We start from the raw sequence: 25,263 nt of genomic DNA, 5'->3' as shown, positions 1-25,263 counted from the left end.
AGTACAGTTTATTTGACTTAGTTATGAGTGAAGTTATAAGATGGAAAAGTACATTGGGGTGCAAGAGAGAGAGTTTAATTTGGAAGTGCATGAATGGATATCGCAGTGATAGTGCAACATAGAATATGGGCATATGGGTTCATAAGTAAAGGAAAGAGTGAAGACTGATGGTGTAGTGCAGGTAGGTGGAATATATTTCAGTGTGAATGAAATAAAAGTTTGAGAATCTAGCTCTTATAAGAAGGCAGTGGGTGAGTTATTTCAAGATTTGTGGGCGATGGTTAAAACTTAGTTGTAGGATTTGTCTTTAGGGAAGAAAGTGTTTAATTCATCTTGTTTTGTTAGGTAAACTGAGTTAGTTGTGTGTGTGTGTGGGGGGGTTGTCTCCTTGTAGTTTGGACCGAAGATTATTGAAATTGTCTTTGCTGTTTGAAGAAAGATTAAATCCCATTAGGAATATTTTTGTATAACTCTGTCAGTAAAGAGGAATTACGTTTGATAAACACAACTGTTATCTTAGTATTCTTGCCCACATATTTTCACACAGAATATTTGTTAGATGAAAGGATTTCTTGGAAAAATTATGAGCATGGAATATGGTGGTATCTTTCAAGAAAAATGGAAAAAGAGGAATACTCAATGTTATTGGGAGACTAAGGAATAAATGAATGAATGAATGAATCTGTGTTAACTGAAAACAGAAGATATGGGTATGAAAATACGTCGAGGCATGGAATGGTGAGAGTAATAAGGTGAAGCCAAGTGTACATTGGAGGAGGGGAAGGTTCAGAGGTGTTAACAAATGTAAAGATTTTTGTTGAGGTTTATGTTGAATAAATTGCCAGTGATTGGAATGATGAAATGCAAAAGGTATGGGGAAAGAAAATATGCTGTTTGTGTTGCTCATACATTTTTTCTTGCCACGACAGAAATTTGACTTAAAATACTGCCATAGTTTTTATGAAGGGCAATCAAGGTTTAAATAAATGAAAACGTGAGACCCCTGGAGAAGAAAAGAACACAAATGTATGTGTTTAAGTTAGGTAATTTCTGTGTGAACATTATCTTCAACGCACAACTGCAGGTATGCAAAAAGGTGTTTACGTACACATGATTTTGTGTGTACATACACACACATGAAATACGTACGTACAAATGTTATTCCTCAAAAGAAAAGGCCTTTTGATGAGACATTAAACATAGGTCTCATCTGCCTGAATCAGTGGTAGCTCTGATGTTCTTCGTGTTTCACTGTTGCAGTCATTACATTTGGGTTATCTGCTAGCAGTGGCCCTCGGTCGGCCTGATTAACAAAGTCTTGGCTCCTGCTTCGTTTGCTGTCCCTTCTTTTATGATGTCAGGTCGTCAGGGGTACAAAACATGCAGCCGACGCCATTGCATCAGTCTTTGTTGCCGTGCGGTGCCCGAAGCAGAAGCAGTTCGCAAATGCTGGTCGGCCGACTCCTGAAATTTTCATTTTCGTGTTTCAGAACCAAAGTCTTCAACTAAAGCTAAGTACCCCGTTGGGGAAACTTTTTGCTTGTTCCTTACCGATGTCAGTAAAAGTTAATAATTGTATTACTTGTGGTAAGCAAATACCTCATAGTGATTTTCATTCATACTGTATTCCTTGCCTAGGCCCTGACCAAGACATACCTCGCTGTCGGTTTTGTGCTTTATTTAATCAGTGCACTATATGTCGTCGGTATATTTTCGCCTCTAAATATTTCGGTTCTCTGTTTAATTATCCAGAAATGTCGGTTAGCCTTCCGACTACCGAAATTCGGAAAAAAACGCAAAGATAAAGACAGAGACAGGCCGTCTATGACCAAAAACTGCAAATGATGCTTCTCCTAAGCCAGTCTCCAGTTCGCCGTTACTCAGTGAGGTGCTTTTGCAGCCCCTGATACCCACTACTTCTGATTCGCAGGCCTCTACTGAGACCCATTCGGTGTCCGGTATGCCGCAAGATGCTTCAACTATGGAACCCGCGGATGTCTCTGCCTTGGATGGGTCTGGAGCCGCTGTGTAGGCACCAGCTTCTGAGGGTGTATTCAGGCCTACGGACTTAGATATTAAACCATCGCCTCCTTCTTCATTTAGGTCTAAATCTTGAACCATGCCTAAAAACCGACACCCAGGCCGCATGTTCAGGCCTCTGTGCCTAAAAAACAAATAAGAATGGCTGAAGATCTTATAACTCTAATCAGAGGAAGCAAACCTCCCCCTTCTAAGAGACCTAGGACTGAAGTTGTTTATGAATCATCTGACCAGGATTCTGATTTTCCTGATTGTTCTGATGGTCTGGATTTGCCCTCATCTACTTATGAGGATTCTGATGCAGAGGACTCTATTCACTCTGCTTCCTCTCCAGAGGATTTTTCTTTTGGTGAAGCCTTACATAATCTAAGGGAACATTTCCACTGGGAAAGCCAGGATTTTTCTGATTCAAAAAAGAGGCTTAGGGGATTTCTTACTCTTGCCTCAGCATAGGCCTTGAGCTATTCCTCCTGTACTAGACATTGTTGATGCTTTTTCGGAATCTAGTTTGGCCCCTGATTCTTTGCCTCATGCTCTCAGAAAACCTGACAGATATTACAGGGTTCCTGATTCACACATGTTCCTTTTTAAAAATCCTGTTGTGGCTCCAGAGACTATTACACAGGGACCCAAGGGCATTAAGGCTTCTACTGCTAAAAATCCTACCCCTTCTGATAGAGACTCCAGGACGCTGGATAGATGGGGTAAGAAGGTTTACACTTCTGCAACCTTGGCCATTAGGGCTTTAAACTGCCAGTTTCATATGTTAAAGTATCAGCAACATGTTATTGGATTGCTTAAACAGAAAATGATGTTGATTCCTGACTGTGCAGAAAAAAGAATTACAGGATTTAATGCATTCTGCTAAACAGGTTGGAAAACATACCTTGCAATGTGGATTTGATTTAGGGCTGCTGTTACTGGGTCTGTGCTCAGAAGGCATGCTTAGCTTAAGGAGCAGTCTTTGCCTGATCATATTAAAGCTAAATTGTTGGATGCTCCCTTAAATCAGGACCGCCTGTTTGGCAACAAGGCTGAGGAGGTTCTTAAAAAAATGAAAGATAAAGCTAAATCTATGCACACTGTTAAACATTTCTTACAAATTCAGCCTCTTAGATTTAGTAGGCACTGTCCTTTCCACCCCCCTTCTAAGTCTTCTCAAGCCTAACCCAGACATAGCAGAAACCCCAGGTTTCAGGGCCAGGGGACACACAAGACTAAGCAGTGGGGGGTTTCCACACCCAAATCAGGCAGTAGTAAGACTCCCCAAAAAATGTATAGTCATACCCTTTGGGAAAAACAAGGTAACCCCTAATTACCACATAGGTGGTAATCCATTAAACACGGAAGAAGTTATCAGGGACCTGGGGACCCAAGTTGACAGTAACCTCTCTTTTGACACTCACATTGCCAAAGTGGTTAGGAAGACCTTCTACATTGCCCACCTGATCATGAAGGGATTCACATCCAGATCAGGAGAGGTCATTGTACCCCTGTACTCTTCACTTATCAGACCAATGATTGAGTACAACGCCCCATTCGGAATGTACCTTACCCGACACCTGCAGCAGTTGGAAAGACCCCAAAAGTTCCTCACCAAAAGGATAAAGGGGCTCAAATGTATGTCATACGATGCCCGACTGAAGAAACTCCAGCTCTATTCAGTCGCATACCGTCTGCTCAGAGGTGATCTGTGCCTGACATACAAGGCCATGTCCAACCCGGAATTAATGGACATGCTCCACCTCAAAAAATCCAAATCCACCAGAGCCACGAGAGCAAGAGACTTAAACCTCAACACGGATATAAATAGGACGTGCTTGAGGGACAGATTCATCACCCAGAGACTCCCTACACTATGGAACAGAATCCCAGTCCATGTGAGGCAGAGCCCCTCACTGACTCTGTTCAAGAGAAATCTTGACGAGTGGATGGGAGATCGTAGGTTTACCCCGGGAATCATCTCTGTATCACTGCTGGACAGAGGCACAGCAAACTAATGGGTATAGTATTCTCATCCTAAGGGGTGGTGAAAGCCACACACACTCTGGCTAGGCTTATAAATGCCCTAGGGCAGATAGCCTAGTATGAACCTATGAACCTAATTATCTTTTTTTAAAACTTCCAAGCACTTCCCAACTGAATGCTCCTTTATGCTGAAAGATTGGTCTGCAGGCCAAAAACTGGAGACTCGTTACCCAGGGCAAATGGGTTTTAAATATAGTGTCCCAAGGATGCAGATTTCACTTCCACACCTTACCAACACCAAGCGGGTGGCCAGATCTACCCCCAAATCAGTGGGCTGAGGCCCCAAATCAAGTACTCTCTCTCTTAAGCATGGGGGCTATTCAGTTGGTACCAGAAGAGGAAAAGGGACAAGGTTTCTATTCGAGACTTTTTCTGGTTCCCATAAAAGGCAATACATGGCATGCTATCCTGGACCTTTCTACTCTACATACCTTTCTGGTGATTCCAAAATTCAAGATGCTGACTCTTCACCAGCTGCCTCCTATGCTAGACAAAGATGCATGATTGGCAACACTGGACTTAGGGATCCCTATCAGGCAGTCTTGCAGACGATACCTACGCTTCAAAGCAGGCTACATGCACTATCAGTTCTCTGCAGTGCCGTTTGGCTTATCTACTGCTCCCAGGGTATTCAAAAAGTCCCTAGCTCCAGTCATTGCATTTTGCAGGCAAAGAAATACTCATATATACCCATACCCGGACTATTGTCTAATTCAGGCAGAAAGCAGGGGCATACTTTTGAATCATCTAGCTTTTGTTCAGAGGGTACTGACTTGTCTGGGGTTCACCATAAATGAAAAGAAATCACAACTGGTACCCTGTCAACAAATTATATTCCTGGCAGCAAGCTTGAATACAAATTCCCAGATGGCTTTCCTCACGCCAGAGAAACAGATTCTTTTGACAACCTACTTCAAACAAGTGGCCACAAAAAAACAATTATCTGCAAGGCAAATACTGCAAGCCTTGGGATTCATGGCCTCCTGCATTCTTCTAATTCCATATGCAAGGCTGCATATGAGGAAACTGCAGTGGTATCTCAAAAGCTTATCATACCTTGCCTACGCCTAGAGTTCCTTTGGTAGACAGATGCTTGCCACCAGAACAGGGAACTACCATTCACACTACCCCCAGCCGTCCAAACCTTGGCAACAAACTCCTCAGACTATGCATAGGGGGCTCACCTGGAAGGTAAGTGCATTCAGGGCAAATGGAACACAAGTCAAATGCACCTACACATAAATCAAAAGAAAATGTTAGCTGTACAGAATGCTCTGACAGCCTTCAAGGACCACATTTTTCCAGGACAACTAGTGGTAAAGACTGATAACACCACTGTCATTTGGTACATTAACAAGCAGGGGGGTACACACTCTTACCCCCTCTGCAGACTAGCAATGGCATTGTGGAACACAGCCTTGAGCTACCAAGTGAATCTACAACCTCAGTTCCTGCCAGGAAAACTAAATACACTGGCAGATGGACTAAGCAGAAACCTCTTGGACCCACATGAGTTGAAACTGGAACCAAGGATTTTCAACATGTTGACAAGCAAATGGCGGAGCCCAGATATAGACCTGTTTGCCTTCCCCCAGAACCATCAATTGGGCAAATGTTGCACAAGGATTCCCCACAAACCAGCTTTGAAAGTGGGTGCTCTATCCTTCAGCTGAAAAAAACTTATCAGTTTATGCCTTTCCTCCTCTTCTTTCCAAGGTACTACTAAAAATCTAACAGGACAATCCAAGGATGATCTTAATTGCACCAGACTGGCCACGCCAGCACTGGTACCCCCTCCTGTGCAGTGTCTCATGCTTGGCCCCTTGGCACTTGCCTCAGACTCCTTCCCTGTTGTCTCAGGAGAACCAGATTCTGCACCCTCAGCTGCAAATCCTGAACCTAGCAGCCTGGCTAATTACCTAATCTCTCCTTTACCACCCCTCAGTAAATCAGTGATGGAGATCATTTTAGAGGCTAGGAGGCCTAGTACCAGAAAATCTTGCACTGCAAAATGGAAAAGATTTTGTACCTAGAACCAATCTCACGGGATGAGGGCAGCAGTGCCCATTTTACCTCAGATTCTATGATATTTGACTGAGATGCTTCATAAGGGCTTGTCGTTTTCCTCTATCAAAATTCATGCCTCAGCCATTTCAGCTCATTATAGCACAGAACCTACCCTCTTTTCTCACCCACTGCTCAAGCAGTTCCTCAGAGGGGCCGCATATTTAAGGCCACCCAGGAGAGCTCCAACTCCAGCATGGGACCTTAACATTTTCTTGGAGAAACTTATTCTTCCTCCTTTCGAGCCAGCTGCCACTGCAGATTTTTTAAATTCCTTTCCTGGAAAACAGCTTTCCTTTTAACAATGACTTCTGCAAGAAGGGTATCTGAATTACTGGCCTTTATGGCAGTGGAGCCTTTCATCATCTTTCATGCGGGCAGGGTATCCCTCATAACCAAATCCCTCCTTCGTGCCCAAGGTGGTGTCCAGTGTGGCTCTTAATCAGTCCATTCATTTGCCTACTTTCTTTCTTAACCCACAGAACAAAGGGGAACGGATACTGCACTCCTTAGATGTGCACAGACAACTTTAATTCTACTTGGACACGACTAAACCTCAAAGGAAATCTGAACAACTGCTTGTGGGATTTGCTGCAGGAACAGAGGGGAAAGCTATTTCAAAGCAAACCATTTCAGAATGGATAGGCCGCTGCATTCATTTCTACTATAAGCACCATGGAAAACCTATCCCACAAGGCATCAGACCCCATTCAACCAGGGTTGCATCTACCTCTACAGCCTTTCTCAGGGGCGTCCCTACCAGGGACATTCTAGAGGCTGCCAAGCATTATCATTTGCCAATTTTCTCTAAATCCAGAGCTGGTTTTGCCTCTGCAGTCTTGCAGGGCCTTATAGCTGGTCCTAATTCTATTTAATTTCCTCCTCCCAACCTTAGCTTTGGGAATCTACCCAAATGTATTGACTTCAGCAGTGAAACACGAAGAACATAATACAGTTGTGTGCACTTACCATAAATGTAGATGTTCGAGTGTATTCATTGTTACAGTCCTGGTTACCCACCCTCCAGCACCCACTCTTCTTTTAGCTATACCTGTACTCTAACTATGCTCAAAAAGCTTTTTGGTGTATTTGCTTTTTTGTTGGAGGTATATCCTTGTATTATAGATTTAATTGCTTCCCATTAGAGGGCACCTGACATCTGGGGCAAGAATAACTGATGTAATGGCATTGGCTGCATGTTTTATACCCCTGACGTCCTAGATGTAGGGACAGCAACCTGCGCAGGACTCAAGACTTTGTTAATCAGGCCGATTGAGGGCTACTGCAAGCAGTTAACTCAAATGTAATGACTGCAACAGTGAATACACTCGAACATCTTACATTTATGTTAAGTGTACACAACTGTACTTTTCTTAATTCTCATTTTTGTAAATCTGATTTTTGCAGGTTGTTTTTCTTTTGTCTTTTTTGGTAGAGATCCTGGCTGTCATTCATGTTTGGTACAAACATTCTGTAGTCCTGAAGTAGAGCCAATTTCAAAATCGAAATTGTATTTAGCATTTATTGTCTGCAGTACATTGACAATATCTGTGTGCTTTTTGTTTTGCAGCAAGCTTTAATGATGACCATAGTAAACTTGGCACAGAACTTCGTAGGCAGCAACAATGTAAATTTGCTACAGCCTATTGGTCAGTTTGGCACTAGGCTTCATGGTGGTAAGGATGCTGCCAGTCCTCGTTACATTTTCACAATGTTAAGGTAGGTTTTCCAGCCTGAGCCTGTTTTGTTAGAAAATGTAAAACTTCGTATGTACTTAGAATATATCCTGTCTTGAACAGGCATAGCTGTATTAATTATATGACTGTACTATAATTATTAGTTAGAAATGTCATGTTTAAAGTAGCGCAAGGTAAGTCAGATTGCCATTTTTTATTTTAAAATCATTTATAAGCACAGAATTGATTTTAATTTGCTGAAGAATTAATCATATTTTGTTAATTTTGCATCTTGGCTGCTTGTAACATATTGAAGATAAACAACTGTCATCACTACTGTATTGGCCTTGTGCATGTTTTATAGCAGTTTGAATTAGCTGCACTTTGAAAGACTTGCAGTAATCCAGGAAGTGTGGTGTGCATATTACTCAGTCTATGATTATTCTAATTGAGTAATACCAGCGTGCCAGTTGCAATTAATATGTATGGCACGTAGACTTGTCCCTGCTATTGCTTTATAATCATTTAAAGAATGGGACTTCTACTTTAGATGTTGGCATTTTCAAGTATGATAAACATTTATCTGTCCAGTTCATTAATTAGACTTTAGACAAAACTTTCAGTAACATGATTTTTTTAAACATTGATGATGATTACAGATGAAAAGCATAATTGCTATTTTTGACATTTGTTACGCAGAACACACCTTTTTCCTAAGCTGGCATTTTGTGACACTAGGAAGTGGTGGTGTAAGGTGGAGATGAAAACATTTTCCCTTATCCAGAAGAGCAAACTGAGATTGCTGACACGTTGCTCCCACTAGGACTAACACCAAGATGTAGGCTGGAGAGGAAGCCTGGCCCTAATAAACATTTGAAGTGAGGTATTCCTGCAGGACCTTTGAAATTAAATGTGAAAAGTTGTAGTGCAGCAGCCAACCATACTGTAGTGTTTGAGTCATTCCTGTCCTCTTTGATGAAATACAAGCTTTATTTTTATGGTTGGTCAAGTATTTTTGCACCACTAGACAACTGATGACTTCCATGTGCCTGAAGGCACATAGTAAAATGAACATCATAGCATTACTGCCTCACAGTGCTCGTTTCATTTCTCCACTAAAGTGTTTTGTTGTCTGCAGCCTGCATATTACTCCATTGCCTGTATTTTACTGAGTGCTGCAGTTTCTTCCCATGTCTGATGTGCAATGGGGGAACAGGTGATGCTCTAAACTGTCCAGCGGTCTGTATCTTTTGAGAGATAATGTACTTGGACATCTCTATCCAGTGACAGGTTGCAGCCCCTTTCAGGATCTATTTCTATGCCTTGGGTCTATTGGGTGGTAAGATGGGCTGCAGCTGCCCCCAAACCCTGCATCAGATTGTGGGTAATTGGAGAATTAATTAATGCATCATATTTCACTTGAGTAAACACACAGCAGAGTTCTAAGACTGTTTCTGAACAATTGATGGGTTTTTAGATTTTCAAAAGATTAACCAAGTGATTTTTTTTTCTGCTCTTTAATGCAGTATGTAAACTTCCAGCAGTTGTAGTGTGAATTAGCTTTCTGATCTGATTTCATAACTTTTTAAATCTGAAATGGCAGACTTGAAACAAAAAAAAAAGGAATGCCTAACATCCCCATGGTTTGGTTTATCCCTTCCACCAGTCTGCATCTTTCTAGAATTTTCTTGGGCAGGAATGGACATAAAACAATGATAGTGCATGCTGTGATGTCATGTATCAGCTCTGTATGTGCACTCAACCCTTGCACTCACCATTTCTTATCTGCTACTTATCACAATTAGGATTTTGATCCTTGCCGTTTCTGTAAAATTTTTGCATCTGCACACCCTTTGAATTTACACTTAGCCTTCGGATCTTAGCTCCCATAAAGCTGCGTCATTTTAGAACCGGAAGTCTGGGATAAAAATCTTCTGTTCTTGCAAGGAAGAACTTTCTGTGGCTGTTGAAATTGAGCCAAAACTAACTGCTATTGATATTCATCATAGAGATCGTGACTGCATGAAACAGCAGCAGGAATAAGCCATTCCAACCAGTCAGACTACCAGTGCTTTGGACTTTCTCAGCATATTGCTGTCCTCCTCACATTTCATACATCAAAAAAGTACTTGGTATAAAGAGGAGAGCATTCCACACCTTTTTAGTTTTTTCTGCTGTGATCCACACCTTCAATTGTAGAGCTTTGCACGCAAAATAATTAATTCCAGGCTGTCAGAACAGAAAGTACTTTGGGGGATTTTTTTTGGTCCTGTTTTATATTGTTATGGTTTGTTTATATTGTGTTGACTGAACATTTGCAGTTGGTGTTTAAGTACCCGTGATGCCCACATAAAGGATTGGCATCGAGTATGATTGCTGTAGGCAGTTCCCAGTGAAGAACAGCAGTTTTGGTGTCTTTCTTGCCTGGGTCCATATTGTCCAGTTGAAACCTGTAGAGAATGCTTTTTCTTTACGGGAAAAAAATGAGAAATAGCACAAGATCACTCGCAACCTGTTTTAGGGCCATTTATGACAGATGTAGAGCAGGTATTTCCCACAGAACGTGGTTCAGGGTTTTTGCCAGAGGCTCTTCATAGTCCCAAGAAAGGACAATCCCTGGAGACTCATCTTAGATTCTTTGAACATGTTTTTAAAAGTGTAAAACAAAAGTAACCCTGCGAGTTGTCACTTGTACTTTAATGCCCTGGGCTTTGTTGGTAATCTTGGATGTGAAGGATTCACCTCTGCTTCCAAGCCCACCAGATCCACTTGCTATTCCTCAGCTTTTGGGTGGTAGCCAGATTTCAGTTCACCTCCTTGCCCTTTGGTCTGTTTCCGTCTCCCAGGGTAGTCATCAGATGTTTGGCACATTTGGCCACCATTTTCAGCAGCCAAATTACTGTCTAGATCTAAAAGACTGCTTAAATCAGGCCTCCTTGGAAAAACTAAAGCATTTGTATCCAATCACATTTTGCATGAGCTTTGTCATTTCTATCAGCTACCAGAAATCAAACCTTTCTTTAAGCTGTGGGATAGAAGGATAAAGCCCTGACTGCACTGCAGGTTTGAAAATTGTCTTGGGTGCTCAAAGAGTGGATAAGTGAGAAGGTAGAAGTGAGTGGCCAAAACTGTTTTGCCCATCCTGGAAAGAGTGAGTAATGGTTTCAGTCACCCTGTTGCCACCAGGTAAAAGGAAATTTGCACGATATCAAAAATGGCAGGAAGTAAAATGTGAAGATGGCTGTCAAGAGCTGGAGTTAGTCTTCATAAACACATGGTAAAAACGTGCTTTAACACAAAGGGGTATAAAATACCATGTAGTAATGTGGGATGTTCTTCGTGTTTCACTGTTGCGATCATTACATTTGGGTTATCTGCTTGCAGGTAGCCCATAGTCGGCCTTATTAACAAAGTCTTGGGTCCTGCGTCGGTTGCTGTCCCTTCTTCCTTGACGTCAGGTCGTCAGGGGTGTAAAACATGCAGCCAACGCCATTTCTTCAGTCTTTCTTGCCATACGGTGCCCGAAGCAGAAGCAGTTCGCAAGTGCCGGTCGGCCGACTCCTGAAATTTTCGTTTTCAAGTTTCAGAACCAAAGTCTTCAACTAAAAGCTAAGTACCCCGTTTGGGAAACTTTTTCTTGCTCCTTTCGATGTCAGTAAAAGTTAATATATGCATTACTTGTGGAAAGCAAATACTTCATAAAGATTTTCATTCGTGCTGTGTTCCTTGCCTAGGCCCAGACTATGACGTACCTTGCTTTCAATTTTGTGCTTTATTTAATCAGCGCACTATCCGTCGTCGGTACATTTTCGCCTCTAAATATTTCGGTTTAATTATCCAGAAATGTCGTCGGTTAGCCATCCTACTACCGGGATTCCGAAAAAACGCAAAGATAAAGACAGACAGGCCGCCGAGGTCCAAAACTGCCGATGATGCTTCTCCTAAGACAGTCGCCAGTTCGCCAGTACTCAGTGAGGCGCTTTCGCAGCCCCTGATACCTGCTACTTCTGATTCATAGGCCTCTATTGAGACTCATTCAGAGTATGGTATGCCGCGAGATGCTTCAACTATGGAACCCGCGGATGTCTCTACCTTGGATGGGTCTGGAGCCACTGTGCAGGCACCGGCTTCTGAAAGTGTATTCAGGCCTATGGACTTGCATATTAAACCGAAGCCTCCTTTTTGTCTTGGGCCTAAATCTCGAACCATGCCTAAAAAACCGATGCCCAGGCCACATGCTCAGGCCTGTATGCCCAAAAAACAAATGATAAGAATGGCTGAAGATCTAATAACTGTAATCAGGGGTAGCCAACCCCCCCCCCCCTTTCTAAGAGGCCTAAGACTGAAGTGGTTTATAAATTTTCTGACCAGGATTCTGTTTTTTCCTGATTCTTCTTCTTATGAGGATTCTGATGCAGAGGACTGTATTCCATCTGCTTCCCCTCCAGAGTATGTTTCTTATGGGGAAACCTTACATACTCTAAGGGAGCATTTCCACTGGGAAAGCCAGGATTTTTCTGATTCAAAAAAGAGGCTTAGGGATTTCTTAGTCCTACTTCAGTGTAGGTCTTTAGCAATTCCTCCTGTACTAGACATTGTTGATACCTTTTCAGAATTTCATTTGGCCCCTGATTCCTTGTCTCCTGCTCCCAGAATACCAGACAGATACTACAGGGTTCCCGAGTCACACAAGTTCCTTTTTAAAAATCCTATTGCGGATCCAGGGACTATTTCACAGGAGCCCAAGGACATTAAGGCTTCTACTGCTAAAAATCCTACCCCTTCTGATAGAGACTCCAGGGCGCTGGATAGATGGGGTAAGAAGGTTTACACTTCTGCAACCTTGGCCATTAGGGCTTTAAACTGCCAGTTTCATATGTTAAAGTATCAGCAACATGTTATTGGATTGCTTAAACAGAAAATGATGTTGATTCCTGACTGTGTGGAAAATAAAGAATTACAGGATTTAATGCATTCTGCTGAACAAGTTGGAAAACATACTTTGCAATGTGGTTTTGATTCATTGGAGGCCTCTTGCAGGGCCGCTGTTACTGGGTCTGTGCTCAGAAGGCATGCTTAGCTTAAGGAACAATCTTTGCCTGATCATGTTAAAGCTAAATTGTTGGACGCTCCCTTAAATCAGGACCGCCTGTTTGGCAACCAGGCTGAGGAAGCTCTTAAAAAGATGGAAGGTAAAGTTAAATCTATGCAAACCGTTCAAGATTTCTTACAAGTTCAGCCTCCTAGATTTAGTCGACACTGGCCCAAAAATAATTGGTCCTTTCAAGCCCCTTCCAGGTCTTCTCAAGCCAAACCCAGACACCGCAAAAACCCCAGGTTTCAGTCCCAGTGGATACACAGGACTAAGCAGTGGTCGGCCTCCACTTCCAAATCTGGGAGTAATAAGACTCACCCTATGGTAAACTGGCTGAATGACTTCCTTTTAAAATTTCCAAGCACTTCTCAACTGACTGCCCCTTTGGGGGGAAAGATTGTTCTTCATGCAAAGAACTGGGAACTCATTACCCAGGACAAGTGGGTTTTAAATATAGTTTCCCAGGGATACAGATTTCACTTCCACACGTTGCCAACACCAAGCAGGTGGCCGGACCTACCCCCAAATCAGTGGGCAGAGGCCCCAAAACAAGTACTGTCTTTCTTAAGCATGGGGGCTATTCAACTGGTACCAGAAGAGGAAAAGGGACAAGGTTTCTACTAGAGACTTTTCCTGGTACCCAGAAAAGACTATTCATGGCGTCCTATCCTGGACCTGTCTACTCTAAACACCTTTTTGGAGATTCCAAAATTCAAGATGCTGACTCTTCACCAGTTACTTTTTATGCTAAGCAAAGATGCCTGGTTGGTAACCCTAGATTTAAAAGAAGCATACCTGCACATCCCAATCAGGGAATCTTGCAGAAGATACCTACGCTTCAAAGCTGGCTGCAGACACCATCAGTTCTCTGCACTGCCCTTTGGCTTATCTACTACGCCCAGGGTGTTCACAAAGTGCCTAGCTCCAGCTATTGCATTTTGCAGGCAAAGAAATATTCAAATATACCCATACCTGGACGATTTTCTAATTTAGGCAGAAAGCCAAGACATACTTTTCAGTCATCTGGCCTTTGTACAAAAATTTCTAACTTGTCTGGGGTACACCATAAACGAAAAGAAATCACAGCTGATACCTTGTCAACAAATTATATTCCTGGGAGCAAGTTTGAATACAACTTCCCAGATGGCTTGCCTCACTCCATTGAAACAAATTCATTTGACCAACCAACTTCAAACACGTGGCCACAAAACCACTGCTATCTGCAAGACATACTGCAAGCTTTGAAGATGTTCATCATGTTACACTGCTGCAGTTACTACACTTGCATTATCCTGCCGTCAGGCGGGTCCCGCAGTCCGCCAGAGTTCCAAAGTCTTGGTCCGGTGTCAGTTGCTGTCGCTTCTTCCCTGACATCAGTGCGCTAGGGGTATATAAGATGCATCCGACGCCATTGTCTTCAGTCTTTCTTGCCGTATGGTGCCCGAAGCAAAAGCAGTTCGCAAGTGCCAGTCAGCCGACTCCTGAGATTTTCGAAGTCTAATTTCAGATCCGAAGTCTTAAATAAAGCTAAGTACCCCGTTGGGGAAACTTTTTTCTTGCCTCAGACCGATGTCAGAAAAAGTTAATAATTGTATTTCTTGTGGGAAGCAAATACCTCATAAGGACTTCCACTCTTACTGTATTCCATGCCTAGGCCCTGATCACAACGTCACTAGTTGTCGGTTCTGTGCTAGATTTAACAAATGCACTATAAAACAACGTTTTGATTTTGCTTTGCACTACTTTGGCTGAAGGTTCAATTATACAATGCCATCGGAACAACCGACGACCGCAATTCATAAAAACGCAAAGACAAGGATAAAGACAAGCATCCGAGGTCCAAAACCGACGATGAAGCCTCTTCTAGGCCAGTCGCCGGTTCTCAGTGTGGCGCTGTCGCAGCATCTGACACCCGCTACCTCAGAGCCACAGGCCGCCTCAGACTCCCACGTGGAGACAACCAGGCCTCTGGAAACTCAAGGTATTGGGCCTACGAAAACTTATCCCTCAGATGGGTCCAGAGTCACTGAGCAGGCATCGGCTTCTGAGGGTGTTTTCAGACCTTCACAACTTACCATTAAAGCAACAGCCAAGACAAAATCACCATTAAAGACAAAGAAGCAAGTACAGCATTCTCCAGGACAGTCCTCCATGCCTAAGAAACAGATGCTCAAAATGGCCGAAGACCTCATTACTCTAATCAGGGATTCCCATCCCCCGCCTGAGAAAAGGCCTAGGCAGGATACAGACTCTGATTCCTCCGATCAGGTTTCCATTTCCTCTGATTCCTCTTCAGACCAGGGATACTCTCTACCCCCCTATGAGGACTCTGATGCTGAAGAATCTATCCCTTCAGCCTCTCCTCCTGAGGATTACTCTTTTGGGGAAACTTTACATACCATGAGGGAGCATCTCCATTGGGAAAGTCAGAATTATTCAGAATCCAAGAAAAGGCTCAGGGACTTACTTTTATTGCCTCAGCACAGGCCCCTTTCTATTCCGCCTGTGTTAGATATTGTGGATAATGTGTTCTCTGAATCCAGTTTATCTCCTGATTCTTTGCCCCCTGCTCCAGCCAAGCCAGATAGGTATTATAGAGTGGAAGATATCAAGCTAGCAAGTACGACTAGTGCCCGGCAAACAAGCTTATATGACAAATATAAAGAAACAAGCCAGCACCACGAGTGGATCAAATAAATAGTTTTAATAGACTGAAACTAGACCGGTTTCAGCACTTGGCTTTCTTCAGTATTTAGTTACATTGAAAAAATAAAGTGCTTCATATATACCTTTCAGAAAAGGAATGACATCACTTCCTGTCATTAAAGAAAATAGTTACAGTGAAAAAATCATGAAAATAACTAAAAATATATAATGCAATAACACATTAATTATTATTTAAAGAAAGGTGTTGTCCACCAGTATGTAATACTAGGATGATAATATCCATGAGACATTGTAAATAATAAACAAAATATATCCTATGTATTAAGAAAAAATGTTAACATAATGATAAAAGTTCCCTAAAGGATGGAAGTAGTAAATGACCAAAATTAACAATAAATCACATTTTGTCATTAAGTCCTGGTGAGAAAAGCCCACCAAGTTTAACTATCCATTTATTGAGAATGTCATGCCATCCCGTTTTAAAAGCCAGATTCCCAGTAATATGATCAATGATGGAGAATGAGAATATGGCCGTGGGGTGCTTGGTTGTATGTCTGTATAATACATTAGTTATTCTACCATTTCTGATATCCCCCAAATGTTCTGAAATCCTGATGCGAAATTGTCTGGATGTCTGTCCAACATAAAAAGCCTGACATGTACAGGTGGCTAAGTAAATAATCCAGTCTGAACTACAATTTCCAAAAAATTTTATGTCGTATATATGACCAGTATTTTTGCTCGTAAAACTTTTGGTTTTGAAGATGTAGCCACAGAAGCTACAATGACCACAAGGGTATGTACCTATTAGTTTGTCCCCTGTTAATGTCCTCTGAATTAAAGAATCATACCCGATGCCAGTTTTTTTATAGTATGAAAAATGGGAACCAAGTGTTTTGCCCTTTCTATAGGAAAAGTAGCAACGGTCGCCTAGGTATCCCTCCAAAAGGGGATGAGACTTAAGTATGTTCCAATGTGTATTAATAATATTGATCAGATTTTGACTATTTCTGCCATATGTAGTAACAAATCTACATGTATCTGAGCTGTTTTGTGTTGTATATTTTTTATACTCTAACAGAGAATCCCTGGGTTTATTGTTACTCCATTGTACGGCAGAGCTGATAGTGTTCCAACGATATCCTCTGGACAAAAACCTGTTGGCTAAATCATCATGATGTTTGTTCAAATCTTGTTCTGAAGAGCATATTCTTTTTATCCGCAAAAATTGGGATTTCGGAATGTTTTTAATAATGTGTCTAGGATGGAGACTGTTGGCATGTAGTAAAGTATTGTATTGTGGAAATTTACGATATACAGAGGTTTTCAATGTATGATCAGGTTGTCGTAAATGAACATCCAAGAAATTAATCTCATTCAAATCGTATTCAACAGTGAATTCAGTCCCCCACATATTTCCATTGAGGTGTTCTACGAATTCCTGAAGATAATCAGAACCCCCTTTCCACACTAGCCAACAGTCATCCAAATATCTCCTCCAGATGTCTATTTCAGGTAGATACACATTATGCAGTTCATCATAAATGATGTGTTCTTCAATATATCCCATAGAAAGATCTGCATAAATTGGTGCAAATGAGGCCCCCATGGCCGTGCCTTGTATTTGCCAGTAACAATATTGCTGGAAATAAAACACATTTTTTGTAAGAATGTGCTCTGCCATGCATACAAGTAACGTGTTGAATCCTGGAGGATAAATATTGGCTTTGTTTAGCCAGAATTCCAGAGCCATTAGTCCTGCCCAATGTGGGATGCTGGTATATAAGGACTTAACATCTAAAGTGCATAGTAGCCAATCAGGTTCAAGCTAAAATTCTGAAACAATCTGTAAGAATTCCGTGGTGTCCTGAATTCTGGCTCTGACAAATGATAACAATGGTTTTAATTTTTCAGTAAGAAACACGGAGAGAGGTTCAGTAAGAGATCCAATGCCAGATAAAATGGGTCTGCCAGGTGGTTTGTTAATAGATGTATGTATTTTTGGAAGTAAATAAAGATATTGTTTAGCTGGATCTTTAACCATAAGATGTGCTTTGGTTTTATCAGAAATTATACCCGCCTCCACAGCTTCCTGTAAGAATTCATAAATTTCATGTTGAAAATTGGGTGTTGGATCCGTACTCATTTTCATATAATGATGATGGTTAGACAGTTGTCTATTTCCTTCATCCCGATAGTAATCGGCATCCTTGACCACGACCACACACCCTTTTGTCAGCAGAAAGAATGACTATATCAGTATTGTTTTTAAGCCGTGTAAGAGCAAGTTGTTCCTTGTTAGAAAGTTTATGCCTAATGTTGTCATGAGAATGAGAATAGAAGTGTAAATCCTTGATGACAGCCTGCTGGAACACCGCAACATGTTTGTCCATAGGGGGATTAAATGTTGATTTGTGAAATCTAAAGTCTGATGATCTTTGAGAGAGGTCAGAATTATCCTGCTGTTTGAAAAATAAATTAAGGTTGATTTTTCTACAAAAATCTATAGTGTCAGATACAAGTGAGCTTTCATCAATAAAAAAGCCAGGAATAAAACCCAGACCTTTATTAAGTAATGCATATTCATCAGATGGTAAAATATACTTTGAGATGTTCAACACATTAGTACACGATTCATCTATTTCAATACCGACATGAATAACTCCTCTAGACTTTTTACCCCTGTGTTTTCTGCCTCCCCTATGTTTCTTGCCCCTAAAGGGCCAACAGTAGTTCTTCCCCTTTTAACATGTGGTGATTCACCAGTGCTGGTTGATTCATTGTCTGTTGTGGAGGACTCCTCACCAAAAGTGTTACTAGTGGATCCTGATCTTTTAAGAATGGATCTCGGCCTCTTCTTGCGCACAAAAGTTGGATTTTTGGTGCCCTGGGCGAACCTCACACCCCTCTGTGATTCAAATTGTCTATCCCTACTATAATCTTCCTTATCCCTAGCAAATTTGTGAAGTTTTTTGGTTTTGAGATTGTTCTCCAATGTAGATAGTTCCCTGGATAGTTTGCTCAGACAATTTTGAAATTGTGTGTGGTCTTCAAATTGTTTCAAATTATTACATGTCTTTTCAACATCAGTAGTATTGGCATGTACAGTCCTTTCATAAAAGGAGGCTAATATGTTGACCAGGGCCATAGCGGATTCCTGCTGTGCTGATTGCCAATCTTTAATCAGAAGGTCATCAGGTGAACCAACTAGTGGCTGAATCTTGGATCTCAATCCCCTGGGTGAAATATTTTGAGCCTGATATGCTTTGAATTGCTTGTGGTGCCAAATGTTGATTCTTAAAGTTTTAATTTGTTTACCTAGCTGATTAAATTCATGAACATAACCGTCAACTGGATCTGATAAGGGTGTATTGGTGGTATTCGTTGAACTAATACCAATGCCGAATACCTGAAGATCATCCTTATCCGCACATAAGCTGGATAATAATTTCCCAAGATCCATGACAATGAGTTGTCAAGCAAAAATTTGCTAGGTATTAAAGGGATCCAAATCCAAATTAGAAATACAAAATAGGGTTGTCTGAGCAGATCAGCAAGTAGTCAATAAAAATCCCAAATATATATCAACTATGTAACAAGGGTGGCAGAGATTTAACCCAAGGCCACCAAAAATTCAATGTTGATGAGATCCAATAATTAAAAAACAGGAATGCACACTTAAAAAAATACAACCAAAAGATTTTATATAAACCACTCAAAAAGCAAGGGTCAGTGGTATGATAATATTCATGAGTGGGATATAATACCTACCCAAATTAGTTGACAAATATCCCCAGAGCATCAAGGTATAAATTAACCAGATATCAAAAAATTGCCACTTATACTATTAGTAACATACACTTTGTTGGCAATATGATAATAAATATTGCAACATGAGTAGGTGTGTTTCCCAAAGATTAATGGTACAATGCCGTCACTCTTAGTGGAATCACAAAGCTAAGTCCATATAAATACATACTAGTTAGAAAAATGTATATAAATGTGTACAATGTACTGAAAGGGACTCTGTAATGTGATGTAGCTAAACAACAAACTACTCCATATGTCCAAATTTAAACATACTCTCACGTAAGCCAGTCATAAAGTAGAAATAAAGTAAGCAATGCATATGAGCACATATATATATATATACATATATATATATATATATATATATATATATATATATATATAATGTTCTGATAAATCAAAGACCAGCCATCAGTTCTATACTTCAAGATGAATGACCCATACATGCATTGCAAGGTAATCCTAATAACTCGTATACAATGTATTTCAAAGCATCACCTATACAAAAATGTTCAAAACATTAGTTTTATACTTCAAAATGGATGACCTACACATGCATTGCAATGTAATCCTGATAACTCATATAATGTTTACAAAACATCGTATATGCATTAAAGGTCAAAAACACTGTATAAAATGAGATTCTCTTCTCAACATAAATAGTGGGGCTTGTACACAACCAGTGTATTAATATAGAGAGTAAATGTGGCTTACATAAGGAATAGCCAACATTTCCAAAATTCGAAACAAAAATCAGTTTTTTATATTGAAAACTGGCCAATAGACAAAGCTATGCAAAAAGAATTCCAACATGGACCTGTTAACCAACGAAAAAAGTATAAAAAGTACAGACTACAAAGATCCACCATAAATTGTCCACTGCATCCAACAGTTGCGATCATCCAAGTGTCGATTTATACGAATCAAGCCCGATATGAAAGACTGTCCCAAAATACGTTAAGCATAAAAAAGTACTTAATGAAAGTAATAAACAATTCTTCCAAAATTAAGCAAATGTCAAATAAAGGCCATCCTGTTATGTTGAAATACGATCATTCCCAGTCCACAAATAGATGAGATATCTGTATGAAAATACAGTTTGTACTCGAAAAATACGTACGTTATTCTGATATGTTGAAACACGATCATTCCCTGTCCACAAATAGATGAAATATCCGTATAAAAATACAGTTAGTACTCAGAGAATACGTACATTATTCTGGTGCGATATAATGCACAACAAACCAAAATAGTCTCACCAAGCGCGAACTAGAAGATTATATAAGGCCCAAAATTCCCTCTCCTGTAGTGGTAACAGAAGACCAGCTGCAACAAAAAACGATGTCCAACAAAGATAATCCAAGCGATCGTTGAAGAACTGGTGATCGTGAATGGACAGCGACAACCAAAGGAAACGAATCCCCATAAAAAACAGTGGACAGCCCAAACAATATTGAAGGTATCAAAATGAGAAGCGATAAAAACGCCAACTGTCAGTGAGGAGCCCTCCTCAACAGACATGGGAAACATCCAACATGGCGCTGATAGTCGTGGATCCACCCGAACGCCAACAGCCAGCAAAAACAGAATTGGTTGGAAGATATCAAGCTAGCAAGTACGACTAGTGCACAGCAAACAAGCTTGTATGACAAATATAAAGAAACAAGCCAGCACCACGAGTGGATCAAATAAATAGTTTTAATAGACTGAAACTAGACCGGTTTCAGCACTTGGCTTTCTTCAGTAGTTACATTGAAAAAATAAAGTGCTCCATATATACCTTTCAGAAAAGGAATGACATCACTTCCTGTCATTAAAGAAAATAGTTAAAGTGAAAAAATCATGAAAATAACTAAAAATATATAATGCAATAACACATTAATTATTATTTAAAGAAAGGTGTTGTCCACCAGTATGTAATACTAGGATGATAATATCCATGAGACATTGTAAATAATAAACAAAATACATCCTATGTATTAAGAAAAAATGTTAACATAATGATAAAGGTTCCTAAAGGATGGAAGTAGTAAATGACCAAAATTAACAATAAATCACATTTTGTCATTAAGTCCTGGTGAGAAAAGCCCACCAAGTTTAACTGTTCATCTTTTCTCTGTGGCTACATCTTCAAAACCAAAAGTTTTACGAGCAAAAATACTGGTCATATATACGACATAAAATTTTTTGGAAATTGTAGTTCAGACTGGATTATTTACTTAGCCACCTGTACATGTCAGGCTTTTTATGTTGGACAGACATCCAGACAATTTCGCATCAGGATTTCAGAACATTTGGGGGATATCAGAAATGGTAGAATAACTAATGCATTATACAGACATACAATCAAGCACCCCACGGCCAAATTCTCATTCTCCATCATTGATCATATTACTGGGAATCGGGCTTTTAAAACGGGATGGCATGACATTCTCAATAAAAAAGAGAAAAGATGGATAGTTAAACTTGGTGGGCTTTTCTCACCAGGACTTAATGACAAAATGTGATTTATTGTTAATTTTGGTCATTTACTACTACCATCCTTTAGGGAACTTTTATCATTATGTTAACATTTTTTCTTAATAGATAGGATGTATTTTGTTTATTATTTACAATGTCTCATGGATATTATCCTAGTATTACATACTGGTGGACAACACCTTTCTTTAAATAATAATTAATGTGTTATTGCATTATATATTTTTAGTTATTTTCATGATTTTTTCACTTTATTTTCTTTAATGACAGGAAGTGATGTCATTCCTTCTCTGAAAGGTATATATGGAGCACTTTATTTTTTCAATGTAACTAACTACTGAAGAAAGCCAAGTGCTGAAACCAGTCTAGTTTCAGTCTATTAAAACTATTTATTTGATCCACTCGTGGTGCTGGCTTGTTTCTCTAGGTATTAGAGTCCCTGACTCTCACAAGTTTCTTTACAAAAACCCTTCTGCTGACTCAGAAACCATTTCCCAGGGTCCCAAAGGGGTTAAGGCTTCCATTGCAAAAAATCCAGTCCCCTCTGACAGAGATTCTAGAGCATTGGATAGATGGAGGAAGAAAGTTTACACCTCTGCAACTTTAGCAGTAAGGGCTTTAAATTGCCAGTTTCACATGCTTAAGTACCAACAATATTTAATGGCTCAGTTAAAACAGAAAATGCTTACAAGCTCAGAAGCTCCTGACTATAAAGAAATGCAGGATTTATTGCATGCAGTTGAACAGGTGGGAAAACATACTCTGCAATGTGGTTTTGATTCTTTAGAGGCCTCTTGTAGAGCCGCAGTTACAGGTTCTGTGATTCGAAGACATGCTTGGTTAAAAGAACTGTTTACCTGACCATGTTAAGGCAAAATTATTGGATGCTCCTTTACAGCATGATACCTTGTTTGGTGTTAATTCAGAAGAGGTGTTAAAGAAAATGGAGGATAAAACTAAATCTATGCAAACAGTCAAAGATTTCTTACAGGTACAGCCACCTCGATTTAGCAGAAATTGGCCTACAAAGAATTGGTCCTTTGCAGTGTCAGACAGGCCACAGAGAGGCAGATACAGATGCCCAAGAGGCAGATCTCAACCCCAAGGCTCACACAGACAATGACAGTGAGGTTACCTCAACCCCAAAAGGAGGTGAGGACAAGTCTCAACCTTACAGCAAACAGTCCCAATGACTTCCCCTTCATATGCCAAGCACTTCCCTTTTGGCAGCCCCGTTAGGGGATAAACTAGCACTTTTTTCTCAAAATTGGCAAACAATTACCCAAGACAAATGGGTTCTGAATATTGTCTCAAGGTTACAGGTTCCACTTTCACACTTTACCAAGGCTAAAGGGAATGCCAAACCTGCCACAAAATCAATGGGAAGATGTTCAAAAACAAATTTCAGCCCTCATGGACGTGAGAGCTATTCAAAAAGTACCACAGCAGGAACAAGGACAAGGATTTTACTCAAGACTCTTCCTGGTCCCCAGAAAGGACAAGGCCTGGAGACCCATACTAGACCTTTCAACTCTACTTACCTGGATGTTCCGAAATTCAAAATGTTGACACTACAGCAGCTTCTTCCCATGCTGGGCAAGAAGGCTTGGCTTGTTACTCTGGACCTCAAAGAGGCATACCTGCATGTCCCTATCAGACAAGATTGCAGAAGATACCTCAGATTCACAGCTGGTACAATGCACTACCAATTCTCTGCACTGCCCTTTGGCTTATCTACTTCACCCAGGGTCTTTACAAAGTGCCTGGCACCAGTAATTGCATTTTGCAGACAAAAAGGAATTCAAATATATCCATACCTGGACGACTGCCTCATTCAAGCAGAGAGAAAGGACATTCTTCTAAAGCATCTGGTGTTTGTAAAAAGGTTGCTAATTTCTCAAGGGTACACAGTAAACGAAAAGAAATCAAAGCTAGTGCCCTCACAACAGGTAATATTCCTGGGTGCCAGCTTGGATTCAACGGCCCAGATGGCTTATCTCACGCCAGACAAACAATGACAACTGACTCAATATTTTCAATTGCTGGCAAAAAAGTCCCATCTCCCTGCAAGAAAAATTATGCAGGCCCTGTGACTCATGGCATCATGCATACTACTAATTCCATATGCCAGACTACATATGAGGAAATTACAATAGTACCTAAAAAGTTTTTGGACTTAGCACTCTCATAGTTTAGAAACAGTAGTACCAATAATTCCCTGCCTACAACAGGAGTTTCGATGGTGGGCACAGGCATGTCACCTCAACAAGGGTCAGCCTTTCACTCTACCCACAGCCAGGCAGACTCTAACAACAGATGCTTCGGATTGCTCCTGGGGAGCACACATGTCAGGAAAATGTATTCAGGGCAAGTGGACCACAGACCAAATACATCATCACATCAATAAAAAAGAGATGTCGGCTGTTCAAAATGCTCTAACAGCTCTCAAGGACCTTCTGCATCCAGGACAATTATTATTAAAGACAGACAATACCACAGTAATGTGGTACATAAACAAGCAAGGGGGCAGTCATTCTTGTCCCCTATGCAGGCAAGCCATGACCTTGTGGAACACAGCTCTAACTTATCAAGTTCATCTGCAAGCACAATTCCTGCCAGGAAAGAAAAATACTCTGGCAGACGATCTCAGCAGAAATATCATGGACCCTCGCGAATGGAAGTTGAATCCACAAATCTTCAGCATGGTAACGCAAAAATGGGGGTACCCAGACATAGATCTTTTTGCCTCCGCAGTGAATTGCCAACTACAAAAATTCTGCACAAGGACTTAGCACACACAGGCATGGAAAGTGGATGCTCTTTTGTTCAGCTGGAAAAGCCTAAAAGTTTATGCCTTCCCACCACTGCCACTCCTTTCAAAGGTACTCCTGTGGTTTTTCTTGTCTGGCTTTTAGATAATCCTGATTGCTCCAGACTGGCCACGCCAGCACTGGTACCCAATCTTAAAGAGCTTGGCTCAAGGCCCACCATGGATTTTGCCTCAAATATCACACCTTCTGACTCAACAAAACAATCAGATCCTGCACAGTCAGCTCAAACCCCCAAACCTGGCTGCATGGCAGATTCATTAGTCAAACAGGCAACACCTCTCTCTAAAGCTGTTATGGGTGTCATTTTGGAGGCCAGGAGTGCTAGCACCAGGAAATCTTACTCAGAAAAATGGAAGAGATTCTGTGACTGGAACCAGGCTCAAAGCCTTGACCCTCTTGTCCCAAACATTCCTCAGATTTTACAATACTTAACTGAGATGCTGGACAAAGACCTATCCTTCTCATCAATTAAGATCCACGCCTCTGCCATTTCAGCTCATTACAACACGGATCCTCCTTTATTCTCTCATCCCTTGCTAAAGCAGTACCTCAGAGGTGCTAAAAACATAAGACC

At 40.8% G+C, this 25,263-nt stretch overlaps 1 protein-coding gene across 1 annotated transcript in view; it reads left to right on the top strand.

Moving 5' to 3' along the window:
- TOP2B (DNA topoisomerase II beta) overlaps positions 1-25,263 on the top strand; it is a gene marked incomplete in the record, with an annotated part of 2,991,925 nt that overhangs the window by 1,535,027 nt on the left and 1,431,635 nt on the right. Inside the window, 1 exon segment of the mRNA XM_044066877.1 lies at positions 7,703-7,851. Within this exon segment, the coding sequence (XP_043922812.1) occupies positions 7,703-7,851 (149 nt within the window).

Source organism: Protopterus annectens, chromosome 3.part1 (genome assembly GCF_019279795.1).
Source record: "Protopterus annectens isolate FY-2018-M chromosome 3.part1, PAN1.0, whole genome shotgun sequence".
In the NCBI taxonomy this organism is placed as follows: domain Eukaryota; kingdom Metazoa; phylum Chordata; order Ceratodontiformes; family Protopteridae; genus Protopterus; species Protopterus annectens.
The sequence above is the reverse complement of the archived record's forward strand: the minus strand, read 5'-3'. Positions and strand labels throughout refer to the sequence as shown.